This window comes from Echinops telfairi, unplaced genomic scaffold, assembly GCF_000313985.2.
Source record: "Echinops telfairi isolate 266 unplaced genomic scaffold, ASM31398v2 ScPeMD7_7459;HRSCAF=8497, whole genome shotgun sequence".
Lineage (NCBI taxonomy): Eukaryota > Metazoa > Chordata > Mammalia > Afrosoricida > Tenrecidae > Echinops > Echinops telfairi.
Window position 1 is genome coordinate 5714085 of NW_022111359.1, and position 14157 is coordinate 5728241.

Sequence of the window (14157 nt, forward strand, 5' to 3'; positions counted from 1 at the left end):
ACAAATGGGAGGAAGTGGGGAGGGGGCGTCACAGGCCAGATGTCCCCACACTCCCAACAGGAGGGCCGCCAAACTCGGTGTGGCTCCGATGGACAGGATGTTGGATTCCTATTTCCCTGCACCTCACCGGCCACTCTCTCCTGTAGGTTGTCCACTCTGAATCCCTCAGTGGGGTGGGGGTGGGAAACAAGTCCCCTTTTCAAATCCCCCCACTGAGCGACAGCGAATCTAGCAGGGACGGTCATTTGAAAAGTCCGTCCTGCGACCATCGGCCACACCCTCCTGCCCAGAAGTTAGCTCAAAAGTGACACCGTTGGAGAAAAGGGTTTAGAACCCTGAAGCGTGGGGGCTGCATCCGCCGAACGTGCCTCGCGTACACGGGTGGGTGGGCGGGGAGGGAGGGGACAGCTCCTGAGTGGGACCCACAGGCAGCTGCCTTCCCAGACTCCAAGAGGAGGGCAGCGGAAACCGGGCCCCCTCGTCTCAAGTGAAGACAGCTCCGTGCAGGTCCCCTCTGGGACCACCCAGTACGATCAACTCTCCCCCAGGGGACACTAGTCATTTGGGTTTTGTGGAGAAAACACCCTGCTTGTTTCACCACCTCGGGAGCTAACTTAAGGTGTCCATGGGGGTGGGCCGCGGTTCCCAAGGGGTTTGCCTGTTCTGCGGTGAGATGCCATGATCGTCCACAGCGTGATCTGGTGTCACGAGGAACAAGGCTCCGTGGAGAAGGGGGCTTCCCGAGGGAGCCACCACTAGCCTAGAAACACTTGGAAGGGCTCTCGTTGCCTCTCTGCACTTGCCCTGTCCTAGGGCTCAGAATATAAACCTGCAGCAAAATCTCCAATCTCCTGCCTGCCCCAGGGACCTGCCGGTTTTCCATGACCCCGGAACCCATCCCTCCAAGGAATCCTGCATTCCTTCCCTCTCTTCCTTTCCTTCCTTCCGTGACCTTCCGACAACGGACCGCTCTCAACCAAACCCAGTTGTCTTCAGTTGACTCCCTAAACCCCACGTGCCTCGGGGCAGAACTACGCTCCATCCGGCTGTCAGTGGTTGATTTTTGGGGTGCAGATCGCCAGGCCTTTCTTCCCAGGCGCCATCTCCAATGCTGTGACTAACAGGCGTGCAGGCTAACCCTTCGGACACAGCAGTGGATGGGGGGAGGGGAGAGGTGCGCTTTGGAGCGCTCTGACACGATCTCAAAGGAGGTTGAATCTCTTGAAAGGAAGGCTGGCCAAGATGAGGCACCAACGACGGCGGGCCCGAGCTGGGCTCCGTTTGGTCCACAAAGATAAGGGTGAAGAACACCCCTATCAAAGGCAAGCGTGGTTGTAGAGTGAAAATAACTGGTACAATGTGTTGTGGGGAACACAGGGCAGGGGCTGGGCGATAGGGAGGGAAAGGGGATTTCAGGAGTAAATAACGAGGGCGAGAGGGGAGAGGGAGCGTTAGAACTGATCGTGATTGCCCAACTCCGATAAAGGCGATTTAACCATTGGGGTGTGGGGAGCGGGGTTGGCTGTAAGATAGAGGTAGTGGTGATTTTACAACTCCCCTTGATACGAATGAACTATAGGAACAGTCTGACATGTAAATGATGTGTGAATATAACTGTTGGGGGGGGGTGACAGAGAAAGGAGGATACACCAGTCACACACCAAACACAAGCCCACCGCACCACAGAACCAACACACCAGCCTGGTTCGTTCCAGCGTGCATGTCCAAGTAAAATTGCCAGGCCTTTCTCCCAAGGAGCCTAGGGGTGGACTTGAACCTTCTGGTTGGTGTGGGAAGTTTTTCCAACCTCCCTGGGCCGAGCGCGGTGAACCATCACCTTACCCGCCACCCCGGGGTGACCCCGCCGCGGGCCTCACCTCCCTGCTGCGTCTTGACCTGGATGGGGTCCGAGAGGGGCCCGTCGCCCACAGAGGTGAAGGCCAGCACCCGCACGGTGTAGGTCTCGTCCTCCAGCAGGCTGCCCACGGTGGTCAGCAGGCTGTCGTCCACGTTGTGCTTCTGCCAGTTGCCCACGGGGTGCTCTGGCTCCATGGTGTAGTAGACCCGGTAGCCGCGGATCAGGCCGTTGGGCTCCACGGGCTCCTCCCACTGGATGATCATGGTGGTGGCGCTCAGCATCCGTGCCTGCACGTTGCGGGGGGCGCTGGCCGGCGCCTGCTCGCCCGTGCGCGTCACCACCGACTCGCTGGGCGGGCCCTGGCCAATGGAGTTGACGGCCGACACCCAGATCTCGTACTCAGAGTTGGGGCTCAGGCCGCCGATGCTGTAGCGGGTGGTGGTGATGTCCTCCTTGATCTGGTACGGCCCGTCCTGGCTCTTGGACTTGTATTCGATGACGTAGTAGGACACAGGGTCGGGGTTGCCCGAGTCCCAGGTGATGGTGATGCTGGTGGCCGTGTTCTCTGTCACCACAGGAGTCCCGGGGGCTTTGGGGAGAGCTGTGGGGGCAGGTGGGGGAAGGCATCCCTCGTGGGGTAACCTCGAGGCTGGGTGTGGCTTTCAGCCACTCCCCTGCCCTCACTGCGCCTGGAATTCTTTGATGGCACCTGCAGGTGCAAGGACAGCTGGGGGTTGCCCATGCTGTTTGTGGGCTGTTCTGAATGCTGTGGCTGTGACCGGGACTGGGGCCCAGGTGATGGGTTAAAAAAGACTAAAGAGACGGGCCCCAGTCCCGACTCTGAACACCTGCGGAGGTGGCTGTGCTGGGAACTAGCGCTTCCGCAGGTGGGAGCAGCTCCCGGGACCTCACGCTGCAGTTGGCAACTGGCTCAGGAAGTCTCCCTGCAGTCTGGGGTGGGCTCACGGGAGGGCGAGCCTCACCGTCGAGGACTGGCTCACACCCTCTCAGCCTGGAATCAGCTCAGGGGGGATCGCATTGCAGTCGGGGCTTGGTTCACGGAAGGACCTGTCTCAGTCGGGGGTTGGCTCACGGGAGACCACGGTCTGGGGTTGGCTAACGGGGGGTGTGCCGCCATCAGGGACCAGCTATTAGGGCTCACACTGCAGTACTGCAGTGGGGCAGGTACTAATCCGAGGTGCTTGCAGCCCATTAGGACTCATGGCGACCCTACAGGGCAGGTCGGATCTGCCCCACAGGGCTTCCCAGGCGGTCCCAGAAGCCCTTGGTGTAGCAGGTTAAACACTGGGCTATGCTGTATCACGTTGGTGGTTCAAACCCACCAGCTGCTCCGAGGGATAAAGATGGGGCTTTGTACCCCCGTCAAGACTCAGAACCCCACGGGGCAGTTCTGCTTTGACCTCTAGGGTCACTGTGAGCTGGAATCGACTCGAAGGCAGTGGGTTTAGTTCATCGTCATGGGAATAGGCCCCACAGACTGGATGATGGGTTGGAACTGCCAACCTTCCGGTCAGTGGCAGGAGCTTTGTGTAATCCTGGGGGGTGGGGGGTGGGGTGGCAACCTCATCAAAGTGGAGGCACACAGATTGTGCAAGACAGAGCCAGAGAGTGGGGCGATGCAGCCACAGCCAACGGCTGCCAGCAACAGCCAGAAACTGGATGAGGCAAGGAGGGACCCTGCCTGGGTGCCCACAGGGAGAGCTGGCCCTGCTCCCACCCAAGTCCTCAGGTTTCTAACCTCCTGAACTGGGTGAGGATATGCGCCGTGTGCCTCACCCTACCTAGTCTGAAAATCACCACCATGGATTCTATTCCAACTCTCAGAGACCCTACAGGACAGGGTAGAACTGACCCTGTGGGTTTCCAAGACTGTAACTCTTTATGGGATTAGAAAGTCTCCGTCTGTCTCCCAAGGAGTGGCTGGTGGTTTTGAACTGCTGACCTTGTGGTTAGCAGCCCCAATCATAACCACTAAGCCACCTGGGAGGCTTAGTACTTCATCACAACAGCCTTGGGGAGAGGAGTCTCGTGCACAGAGCGGGAGGGAAGTATTTACTCACTAAGCTCGGCTGCATCTGGTCCCTGGCTGGTTAGTCTCTTCAGGCTGTACGCCTGCTGTTCCCTGTACAAGTCCCACTGTACGCCTGCTGTTCCCTGTACCTGGAGCCCTCCGCGCCCACCCAGTCGGCCACGTCTCAAACACCACCCCTCAAGGCCTGCCTCACAGCCTGGGGCCTGCAGAGCAGGTCGATCCCTTCTGCCTGCTGACGGGGCCACTTCCTGGAGCGGGGCATGCTCAGGCCTTCCGGAAAGAGGGAGGGCAGTATTACACTGCCTTCGGCCTTGTAGGCCAGACCGTCTCAGCGGCTACCACTTAAATTCTGTGGCCTGAGAGTCAACAGAAGGGTGTGCGTGGCCGTGCCCATAAAACTTTAATTCGCTGCCGGGGGGCCGGGTGTGGCTGCTCTCTGACTGGGAGGATCCGTGCAGGCAGCCTCCTGGGAGCCTCACACGGACGCGACTCCCTGAGGCCCTCTAGTCTTTCTCCCTCTGAGCCTTCGTGCATGCTGTTCCTCTGCCTGACACACCTTCCTTTGCTGACCTACCTTTCCCAGGAGGGGAGGCCTTTGCTCTGGGCTGGTGCGGCACCTGTGAACGACCACCCCACCCTTAGAACATCAAAACCAGCTGTCAGTGGGCCTGCACGGACTCCCGTCGACCCCAAGGGTCTCAGGGTAGAGTTACTCTCAGTGTCTTGGTCCTTACCCCCCCCTCCCCACGCCCCTCAGGAAGTAGCCGACTTGGTGTTTTTGTAAAGAGATCACTAGGCGTTTCTTCCGAGGTGAGTCTGGGTAGAACCTTGACCCTGCAGCCTGTCAGTGACAGCTAAGCATGCACCTTCACTGTCCGTAGGGCCTGAGCTGGGGGGTGGGGGGGGACTCTCTTGTCATAGCTGCATCTTCCTGCTACAGAGGGTGACGCTCTAGCTCAACCTTGAGACCTTGGGCGGGCGGGACAAATGGGGAGCATGTTCAGCTGCTGCCTGGCAGGCTGCAGGTCCCCATCCACCTGCGGGTGCTGTGCAAGAAAGCCCTGCCTGGCGACAGGACACCTCCTGGGGGCCACCTACCAAAGGAACATCACCAAACTCATTGCCATCGAGTCAGCTCTGACTCACAGAGCCCCGGTGGGTTCCCAAGACTGACTCTACGGCAGGAGAAAGCCTCATCTTTCTCCAGCCACGCTGGCTGGTGGATTCGAACTGTGGACCGTGCAGCTAGCAGCTCAACAGGTAACCACTACGCCACCGGGGCTCCAGCCATTATGTCTTTATCCCAAACCGTAACTGTCCTTTTCAGACGCGTCAAACGAGGCCAACTCACTGATGTTTCCCTGCTTGCCCTGGCACCCCCCACCCCCCACCCCACCCCGCGCCCCCACTTACACTTGACCGTGATCTGGGCCACAGCCTCGATGACGCCCAGGCTGGACATGGCCACACACGTGTAGTTGGCCGAGTCCTTGACGTCCGTGAGCTCCAGGACGTTTCGGCCCACGGGCATGTCATCCTCGGGCGTCAGGTCCTCCGCCCCCTGCATCCACTTGACGTACGGCATGGGCGAGCCCACCGCCACGCAGGTGATGTTCACGTTACCGCCCGGCATGATCTCGTGGCTCATGGGCAAGATGGAGAAGCGGGGGGCCACGCGTCGCACTGGGGCCGTGCCGGCGGGTGGGAGCGGCGCGGGGCGCAGCGGGGAGGGAAAGACAGGTGCGGAGGAAACAGGAAAAGACAAGCAGGAGGAAGGAAGAAAGATAGGAAAGAAAGAAAGGAATAAAAACAAAAACAAAAAACAAAAACAAAAAAGGAAAAAAAAAAAGCGGAAAACCATTTAAATATAAACAGGGCTGTTTCCTTCCCCCCAGTTGAATTTTTTTTTTCAAACAAAAAGGAAAAAAACAAAACAAAACAACAAAAAAACGAACTAAATGAAAGAACCAAATTCCAACACAAAGAAAGCAAAACTTCAAAAGGCAGGTACTTCACAAACAATATAGAGAGAGATATCAATATATAATAAAGAGACATGAAGCATTATCTCATAGCAACAGGGTTTCCGAGACCAGGGGTCCTGGTCACAGCGACAGATACGGACACAAAAATTTATCAGCTGTTTCTCATCTTTGCTGTTTTGGGGAGCGGCCCCTACACCGGCTTCCGAGGAGAGGTGGCCGCTTCAGATACCGTTGGGGAGAGTCTGGCTGCCAGTGTCGGGGTGGCAGGGGTAAGACGGGAGGGTCCGATTTCTGACCCTCCCTGGTTACGGTGACAGAGGCGGGGCAGGTGGTAGGAGAGGTGGAATTAGGAGGCAGAGGGAGGGGCCTGGAAACGTGGCCCTCCCCACCCTCATCCCCCCTGGGACTCAGGGGCCCTGCCCACTTCCCCGGGGCCCTCCAGGAAAAGATGAGAAACTCTAATGAAATTTTTGTGGTTTTGGGGTATAGAAACCCCTCTAAAAGCTTCTGTCGGATCTGACAAGTTTCCATCAATAGATGCAGCTCTGAGTCACAAACATCATGCAAACTCGGTTGAGAGGAAGAGAGAGGGCGAGACCGCGAAAGTCAGGCAGAAGGAGGGCAGAGAGAGGGAGAGGGAGGCAGAGGTAATGTGAAGGGGAGGCCTTGACCTCAGGGGCCTCCAGTGCACACCCTTGTGGGTACCAGAGAGGGGAGACAGGTGAGAGAGAGAGAGACAGAGGGAGGGAGGGAGAGAGAGGGGGACAGGGAAAGAAGGACAGAGAAAGAGAGAGGAGGAGGGGAGGGGGCCCACTTCAATGCTGTATATTAATTCTAGCAGATGTGACCCAATGCGACACGTCACATTGTCACATCACAGCCCTGGCGGAATAATAGATAGGATATTGATAATAAGAATAGGAATAATAAACGGGGGAATGAACTTGAAAGTTGAGGAAAACAGATATGTCCTGGGCATTTCTTAGCAGGGGGGGGGAGTGGATGCAGCCTTCCGTCTGTCCGTCCCAACTGCAGACCACAAAGGCGGCAGGATGCATTTCGGAGGCTCCATTTTCGGAAGTCCAATGGGTCTCGGGGCAGGGGCAAAGGGGTGGATGCTAGTGGGCACCTAGACTTCCCCCAGGGCACTGCTGCCCCATGGGATGGCTGCAGCGAAGTTCTCGGGCCAGCGGAGTGAACCCCACTTTCTGGAAAGGGGCAAAGGCTCAGGGTCTAAAGCAGTCCCGTGTCACTCAGCTCCCTAACTGTGGGTGAATGAGGGGCTGGGGGCTTGGGAAGGTGAGACCACCCTGTGAGGGGAAAGGAGTCTTGTCCCGGGGATCCAGCCCACCCTGCAGATACAGGGGGCTCCAGGGCCCGAGGGGAGGATGCCCCGACTCCCGCCCCATTCCAGCCTCCATTCCTGCCCACCCTGCTCCCTCAATCCTGGCAGGAGACGAGGAGGGGAGTGTGTTGTGCCGGTGGGAGTCGGAGGCAGGAAGCTGGTAGCCCTTCGGAAAACGGAGCCCCACGAAAAGTCCGGACTCACACTGGAGACAGGATGAAAGAGTGGAAGGGATTGCTGGCAGGAAAGAGGGGGGCAGGGTGGTGGGGAGACACAGAGGGGGCATGCAGACAGACTGGGGGTGGGTTGTGTGTGAGGGGCAGTGGGGTGAGGGGCTGAGATGGGGCAGGGGAGCTTTTCCCCCGGCAGGGCTGGGTGGAGGGGAATGGGTTCCAGCCGGCCAGGGGCCGCAGTCCTGGCCAGCCGCCGGCATCCACAGGAGGCACTGGGTGGGTGGTGGGATGCCCAGGACGCTGCTGCCATGGAAACAGAACAGGATGGGGATGCGCATGGAGGAGCTAATTAATCAGGACACAACACGGAGTCAACGTCCAAAACAAAACCGGGAGAAACAAATGAAGAAAAAAAAGAAGAAGAAGCCAAAAGACGGGGGGATAAAAAAAAAATCCATAAAAAAAAAAGTTAAAAAAAAAATCAAAAACACTGCCCCCCCCCTCCAGAGTTCTCTAAACCCTCCAACAAGAACAGAAATAATAATACAAAAGAACTCAAACCACCTCAAAGCAAGAAGAAAACATGGAATGGGTGTGGGGCTGAAAATCGGGGTCTGAAAGGAAGGGAGCGGTGGTCTCCCCAGGGAGGTGCCCCCCCCTCCCGGGCAGAACACAGGATCTGGCCCCCCCAAGCGCCTCAGCTGAGGGTTCGAGGTGTTGGCAGGGGCAGGACCCTCATGGAGAAAGGCTCTTTAGGGCAAACCAGCCCGGCCTCACGGGGAGGCACCTTCTCTCCAGGGTCCCCTCCCCCAGAGCAAAACTGAACCAGATGGGGGAGGACTGGAGACGCCTGAGGAAGGACAGGGGCCTGGCCAGTCGGGGAAGAGGCGGCCGGCACGCAGTAGACGCTCAGCCGAGGCGTGCAGGTGGGAAGACTCCTCCAGCCACACTGGGTGCTCCGAGGATCAGATAGCATCTCTTTGTAAAGGAGCTGGGGTACCGTTTTCAACATAACTCACTGCGGATGTGTGACTCTACCTAACAGACAGGGTAGACCTGCCTCTCTGAGCTTCTGAGACTGTAACTCTTCACAGGAGTAGACAGCCCCGTCTCTCTCCCCCACCCCCAGAGCGGCTGCGGGTTTCGAACTCCTGACCTCAGGCATTGTAACCTCGACGCCACTGCAAGACGGAAGTGGCGAAGAACTTCCACCGATTTCCCATCTCGCGCTTTCTGGCCCGACGACTTTTACGAGACTAGTGTCCCTGGGCCCGATTTGTGGAGGAGGGAACAGAGGAGGGATAGGGCTTTCTGGAAGTCACAAAGGACGAGGAGGAGGCTGAGAGCCTAGAGCCAGGCCTGCCTAAACCCTGCTCCTGGTACCCCCACTCGCCACAACCAGTAGGCTGGCTCTGGGCGGTGGGAAAGAGACTCACAACCTGGAGTTTTTGTCCCTTCGTAGCCTCCAGCCCTTCAGGGACACCAGACTGGGCAAAGGGGCCCCTCACAGTTCGGTCAGCTGCATCTTGCCAGGAAGCACCAGGTGAACAATAACCAGGAGGCCTCCTAAGAAATGTCCAGGCACATCAGTAAAAGGCCCATGGACTAAGGCTTATGTATAAGGGCTTGCTGGAGCCTATTACTGGACCCAGTTTGGGGGTGGCAAGGTTAAAGGGGAACCCAATTTACCCCTTCCCTAAGACTTACTACCTCACCCCAACACTCTGTTCGCCCTTGACCTCTTAAGGCACTTCCCTTTAGGGGGTATTGTCAGTGGGAAGGCACTGTCAGCTTTAATACAGAGGCAAGGCCTACACCCTTCCTCGCGCCTCTTCTCTTAATCAGCTGGGAGTTCATCCATGTGCCCTATCATCCAGGGCTTACATCTTGGGAGTGGCACAGACTTGCTCTTCAGGGCGGTTCACTCCAAGTCGGGGACACTCAGGAGATCGTTTTATCCGTGACCGGAATCTCAGTGCTCAGAATCGCCTAGGTGGCCGGCAGCCATCGGTTAACTGGATCTGCCCAATCAGGGTTCTGTTGACCCTGTGCCCGCTTGCCCCCTCACCCACCCTGTGCCGGAGGAAGAGGCTGGTTTGCCCCGAGTCTGAGGACTGGACTCCCCCTGGACGGAGGTGGGTGGGGGTGCTGATGCTGTGTTCTGCCTGGTTCGGTGCTGACACCCACCCGCGTCGTCTTTCCACCCCTGGCTGCAAGCTTGAGGTGCGGGTTAGAGAGTAAGGTGGGCGCGGGGCCCACGGGACAGAGAGGCCCCGCGGGAGCCCCGCCCCCAATTACCGACCTGAATGGAGGGTCCAGGTGGGTTATAGGGGGACCACACCAGCCTTGGTCCTCAGCACGCTCCAGCTGGCTCTTGTTCCAGCTCTTCTCGTCACCGAGTAGCCGGGGGTCCCAGCGAGGGGACCCGCGTGGGTGAGGGGGGGGTGGTCCGGAGGATTGGGCGGTGGGGAGGTGGGCAGGGGGTGGTGGGTTTGGGGAGGGGATGGTCGCTTCAAACCCCGATTCACATGGAAAAACAACTCAAAAATCCGTCAAAGCAACCAGGAGACGGCCCCTCCCCCAGGCAGGAAGAGGCAGAAAAGGCAAAAACCAAAAAAAAAAAAAAAAAGGGGAGGGGGTGCGGAGAAGGGGGGAAGGGCGGGGAAGGGGAAATCAAAAGTGAGGTGATTTGATTGAAGCACTAGGCGGGGTACAGTGTCAAACATCTCAACCAGTCAGCAAGCCGCAGCAGCTCCGAGGGGGTGGGGGTGGGGGTGGGAGAGGCCAGGTTCTGCTGGGCATTTTGGGGTGAGAGGAGCCCCTTTGGTCCTCCTCCGAACTCCAAAATGAGGGTGCAGGTCGGGAGGGCAGGGAAGAGATGCCAAGAAGGTATGCAGAGCCTCCTCAGGTATTTAGTTAAGCTTAGATTACACCTGTCGGGAAAAGGAGGGGGGGAATTCCAAAACCCTCATTCTCAAATCCTCCTCTCTCTCCCAAAGCTTGTGGCCCAGGGAGGGTGAGTTCTGCCCCAGGGGCTGCCCAGGGCCTCTCCTCCTTCCCCTCCCTACTCTCTAGGCTTGTCTCCACGGAGACATCCTTCCCACCCCGCCCCCTACCCCTTTGTGCCCCATCCTGGTCCACCTGCATCCTCCCCCTCCCACCGCCAGCTCCCTCCTCCATCAGGAGAGCGTGCAATGGGAGGGACCTGGCAGGGCCCCCAGCCCACGAGCTGGCCAGCAGCCTCGGCAAGTCTTTGGCACTTTGAGCTAGACATTTGGCTGAGGAATCCATATTTTTACATTGTTTTTTGGGGGAGGCGATAGGGGAGGGCAGAACACCCCCCCCTTCTCTCCCCTTTTGTTTTTGGGTGTTAGCACAAAAACAGGGTGGTATTTCATTGCCAACTGACTCCCCTCGCTGTGGCCGCCTGTGTCGTGAAGCTCTTTCCAAATGACAAGGTGTAATCTAATATCTGCCCCCCCCCACAGAGAAAACATTGATGCAAAAGGGCGTGAGGCAGGCAGCAGGCGAGAGAGGTAACCTTGAGCTCAGTGTTCCTGAAGACCACCCACCTCCCTACTTCCCGCCACACCCACCCTTGGAGCCCCCTCTCCCCCAAAGATAAGGGTGGGATAAGGAGAAGGGCTGAGTCTTAAGGTGCCTTTGCCTGCCCCCAGGATCGTCAGGGCCCTCGGGGAGAGCGGGGAGGAGCAGGGAGACGGCCACAGGTGTGGTAGGCGGGAACTAGGGCCAACACACCCCAATGGGAGTGGCTCTGGGATGTGGCTGGTGACAGGTGATCTGGATCCAAAATCAATGTCTGCCAGATTTGGGGGGTGGGGCAGGAAGTAAAGAAAATGCCCGGGGTTACGTACACCGATTGTGGGATTTAGGTGCAGAGCACGGCGTAAAAGACCACCGGTTCTATGAAATTCCATCATACAGGTTCGCGAGCAACGCGTCGCAGGGTCGGGCCACGAAAAGAGGGTTCTGAAGACACCCTGGAAGTCATGGCAATCCAGGAGGGGGTCCCACCTGTGGTGGGCATCAAGAGAAGCCCAATTTCTTGATTCTGCATTAAAGCTTGTCATTAGTTCAGCCCCGTTTGGCCTTCTCTGAAGCCCTGTGTCCTTTAAACACAGGAAATGTTCTTGATGTTGCTAGCTCTGAAGTGCTCCCCCTGCAAGTTCTGACAGCATCAGGTGGGAGGCACACCAGTTATGTGGGTTTGGTGCGCCGTGGTTCAATAGTGCTATGTTGCTACACAGCGCGCTGATTACACAGCGTCTTGCACCACTAACACTGACCCCAAGGGCTCGCAAGTTTAAAGGGATGAGAGGAAATTAACAGCTGGGGAGACTGCAATCTGATCACCTTCCCATTTTGTCACGTGCTTCAGCTGCATCTTCCCCGGGGGAGTTCTGAGAAGGGAACTTATCCGCAAAGGTGGCTAACGCTCCAATTGGGCCTTTATTCCTTCCTCTTGAGACTGTGGGCACTGGATTTCCTGGATGAGTGATGATGTGTGTGTGTGTGTGTGTGTGTGTGTGTGTGTGTGTGTCTGGGGAGGGCATTCGTCTTACAGGGATGGGGCTGGAGGCAAGAGAAACACATCACACATGGACTCTGAACAGTACTGGTAGGAAGAAAAAAAGAAGAAGAGCAATCTGAGCTACTGAGTTCACTTCTGCAGGGCAGTGTTTCACAGAACACTTGCCTCAAATGCCACCCTACAAAGGTTGTGCCTGTGAGGTTCCAACAGGGAAGCTGAGGCACCCAGGAAGTGTGACCTACCCAGATGGTCTGCCAAACCCCTTATTTCTCATCTAGCAGCCCCTCGATTGACTTCTTCCAAGCTGTGTACTACACAGAGTGCCTGATAAGCATTCACTCAAGAGAATACGCCTGCCCCACAGTCACCCTGTAAGCTGGCCACACTAATGATGTCCATTGTCTAGAGGAGGACCGGGGACTCAAGTGACCAGTCTAGGGTCAAACAGCTCTCAATGGCTCAAACCCAGCTGCAGCTTCAGGAGAGAGCGCTGTGTCAGTCTGCCTCTGTAAAGATTTACAGTCTCAGACATGGTCCCCGTGAATTGGAATCAACTCAACAGCCATGGGTTCGTTTTATACTCAGTGCTAGGTTGTACCGTCCCCCAAAAGTACAAGTGGTCTTCAGAGTCTCTGGCCACCCCTCAGACTCAATACCCTGGGACCAGGAGACCCCTGTCTTATGTATCTTGGGGTTCTCCCCCCCAGGAGGCTCAGTGTGGCTGCTCTGACATGTGGATGGCGGGGAGAGGAGAAAAACACACCTGTCATGTTGCATCTCCAGCCCTCTTGCTAACATGGCCTCAGTTTAATCGCTGGGAATGGAAAGAAGGCAGGTGAGCTACAGGAGGCCTCTACCCTGCAAGGAGCATCCGTGTGAGGCAGCATGGGGTGAGGGCAGGGGCCAGGTGGTGCCACGCCTCAAATGGTTATTTTATCTTATTTTATCTGAGGTTGGAGTTCAATTCTCAGGGTCTGCTTTCCTTGGGGGGAGGGGGAGGGTGGGAGATGGGATGTGAGCCTCAGCTTTGCAAGAATGAGAGAGACAGGGAAAGAGATGAGAGAGGAGGCACAGAGAGAGGCAGAGAGAGGCAGAGAAAGAAGGGGGGGGAGGGGGAGGCTGTGTCCAAGGTTCCCCTGGGTTTCTGCCAGAATTCCACAGCTCTGACACTCAGGCACTCAGAAAGTGACCATGCTGTGTTGCTGGACAAAAGGCACCTGTGGCCTGGGCCCAGAGCCTGAGAGGGGGCGGGGCGGGGAAGCAGCCAGTGCCGTCTGGGAGGCGAAGGAATAGTGCTCCCTGGGCAGGAAAACCAGCCAATCTTTTTTTTTTTTTTTATCCAGTCTGTCATGCTACATTATTTTCGGATGGGCAGCCCCATGTCTGTGCCCAGCTGGAATAGTTATGTCCTGCAAAAGTCATTCTGAGCGCTGACTTCATGCCCAGCATGCAAGGCCCTGGGAGGACGGTGCCCTCATCACCCCTCACGGTCCGCGGGCCACTCCCCATATCTGGCTGTGTCCCTGTGTTAGACGGCGAATTCAAAATGCTGCTGCTCATTCAGCTGCACCTCGGCTTGTGGTTAAATTTGGGGAGGTGGAAGCACGGGACACCTGCTTCAGCTCCCTTCCAACGTGGCTGCCCTGGGAGGTTGAGGCACCATCTCTGGGGAAAGGAAGGCGGCCATGGCGGTCAGGCAAACTGGGCTGCGCTCCCCACCCTCTCCACCCAGGCTCTGCTCCCCCACCCCCACCCCCACCATCTGTCCATGCCCCCACCCTGGTGCCCTGGAGGGAGGGGGTGGGACGGTCACTTTCTGTCCCAGCATCCCAGCTGTGGGACCCCTTCTGCCCACCCGGATGGTAGTTGGACAGGAACACTGGCTTTGATGAAAAAATCGTCACAATGCGTTTTTGGAGAACAATCACGTCAACAGCTCAGCCCAAGAAACTGGGACCAATCAGCACAGGAAACACGACACAGAACCGAAGACAAAAAAAACGCTTTAGAGAAGTTGGGGGCATGGGGGTGGGGAGAGTGGGGAGGGGAGAGGAGGGGTAAAAAAGGAACCAATTGGTACTTCCCCCCCCCTCACCTCCCCCACCAGAATGAAAACCAAAGGAAAAATGAGAAAATTAAAAGAAATAAAAGAATCAAGAAAACCAAGCATCAAATAGAAGACAAAACGCTT

The 14157-nt window shown here is 57.1% G+C and overlaps 1 protein-coding gene across 1 annotated transcript in view; it reads right to left on the reverse strand.

The window, feature by feature from the left end:
* Positions 1–14157, reverse strand: part of PTPRS (protein tyrosine phosphatase receptor type S) — a 124314-nt gene that overhangs the window by 77367 nt on the left and 32790 nt on the right. The window contains exons 10-11 of the mRNA XM_045300060.1: positions 5325–5594; positions 1843–2459 (exon numbers count right to left, since the gene is read on the reverse strand). Coding sequence (XP_045155995.1) covers positions 1843–2459; positions 5325–5594 — 887 coding nt within the window. The remainder of the gene's footprint in view (positions 1–1842; positions 2460–5324; positions 5595–14157) is intronic.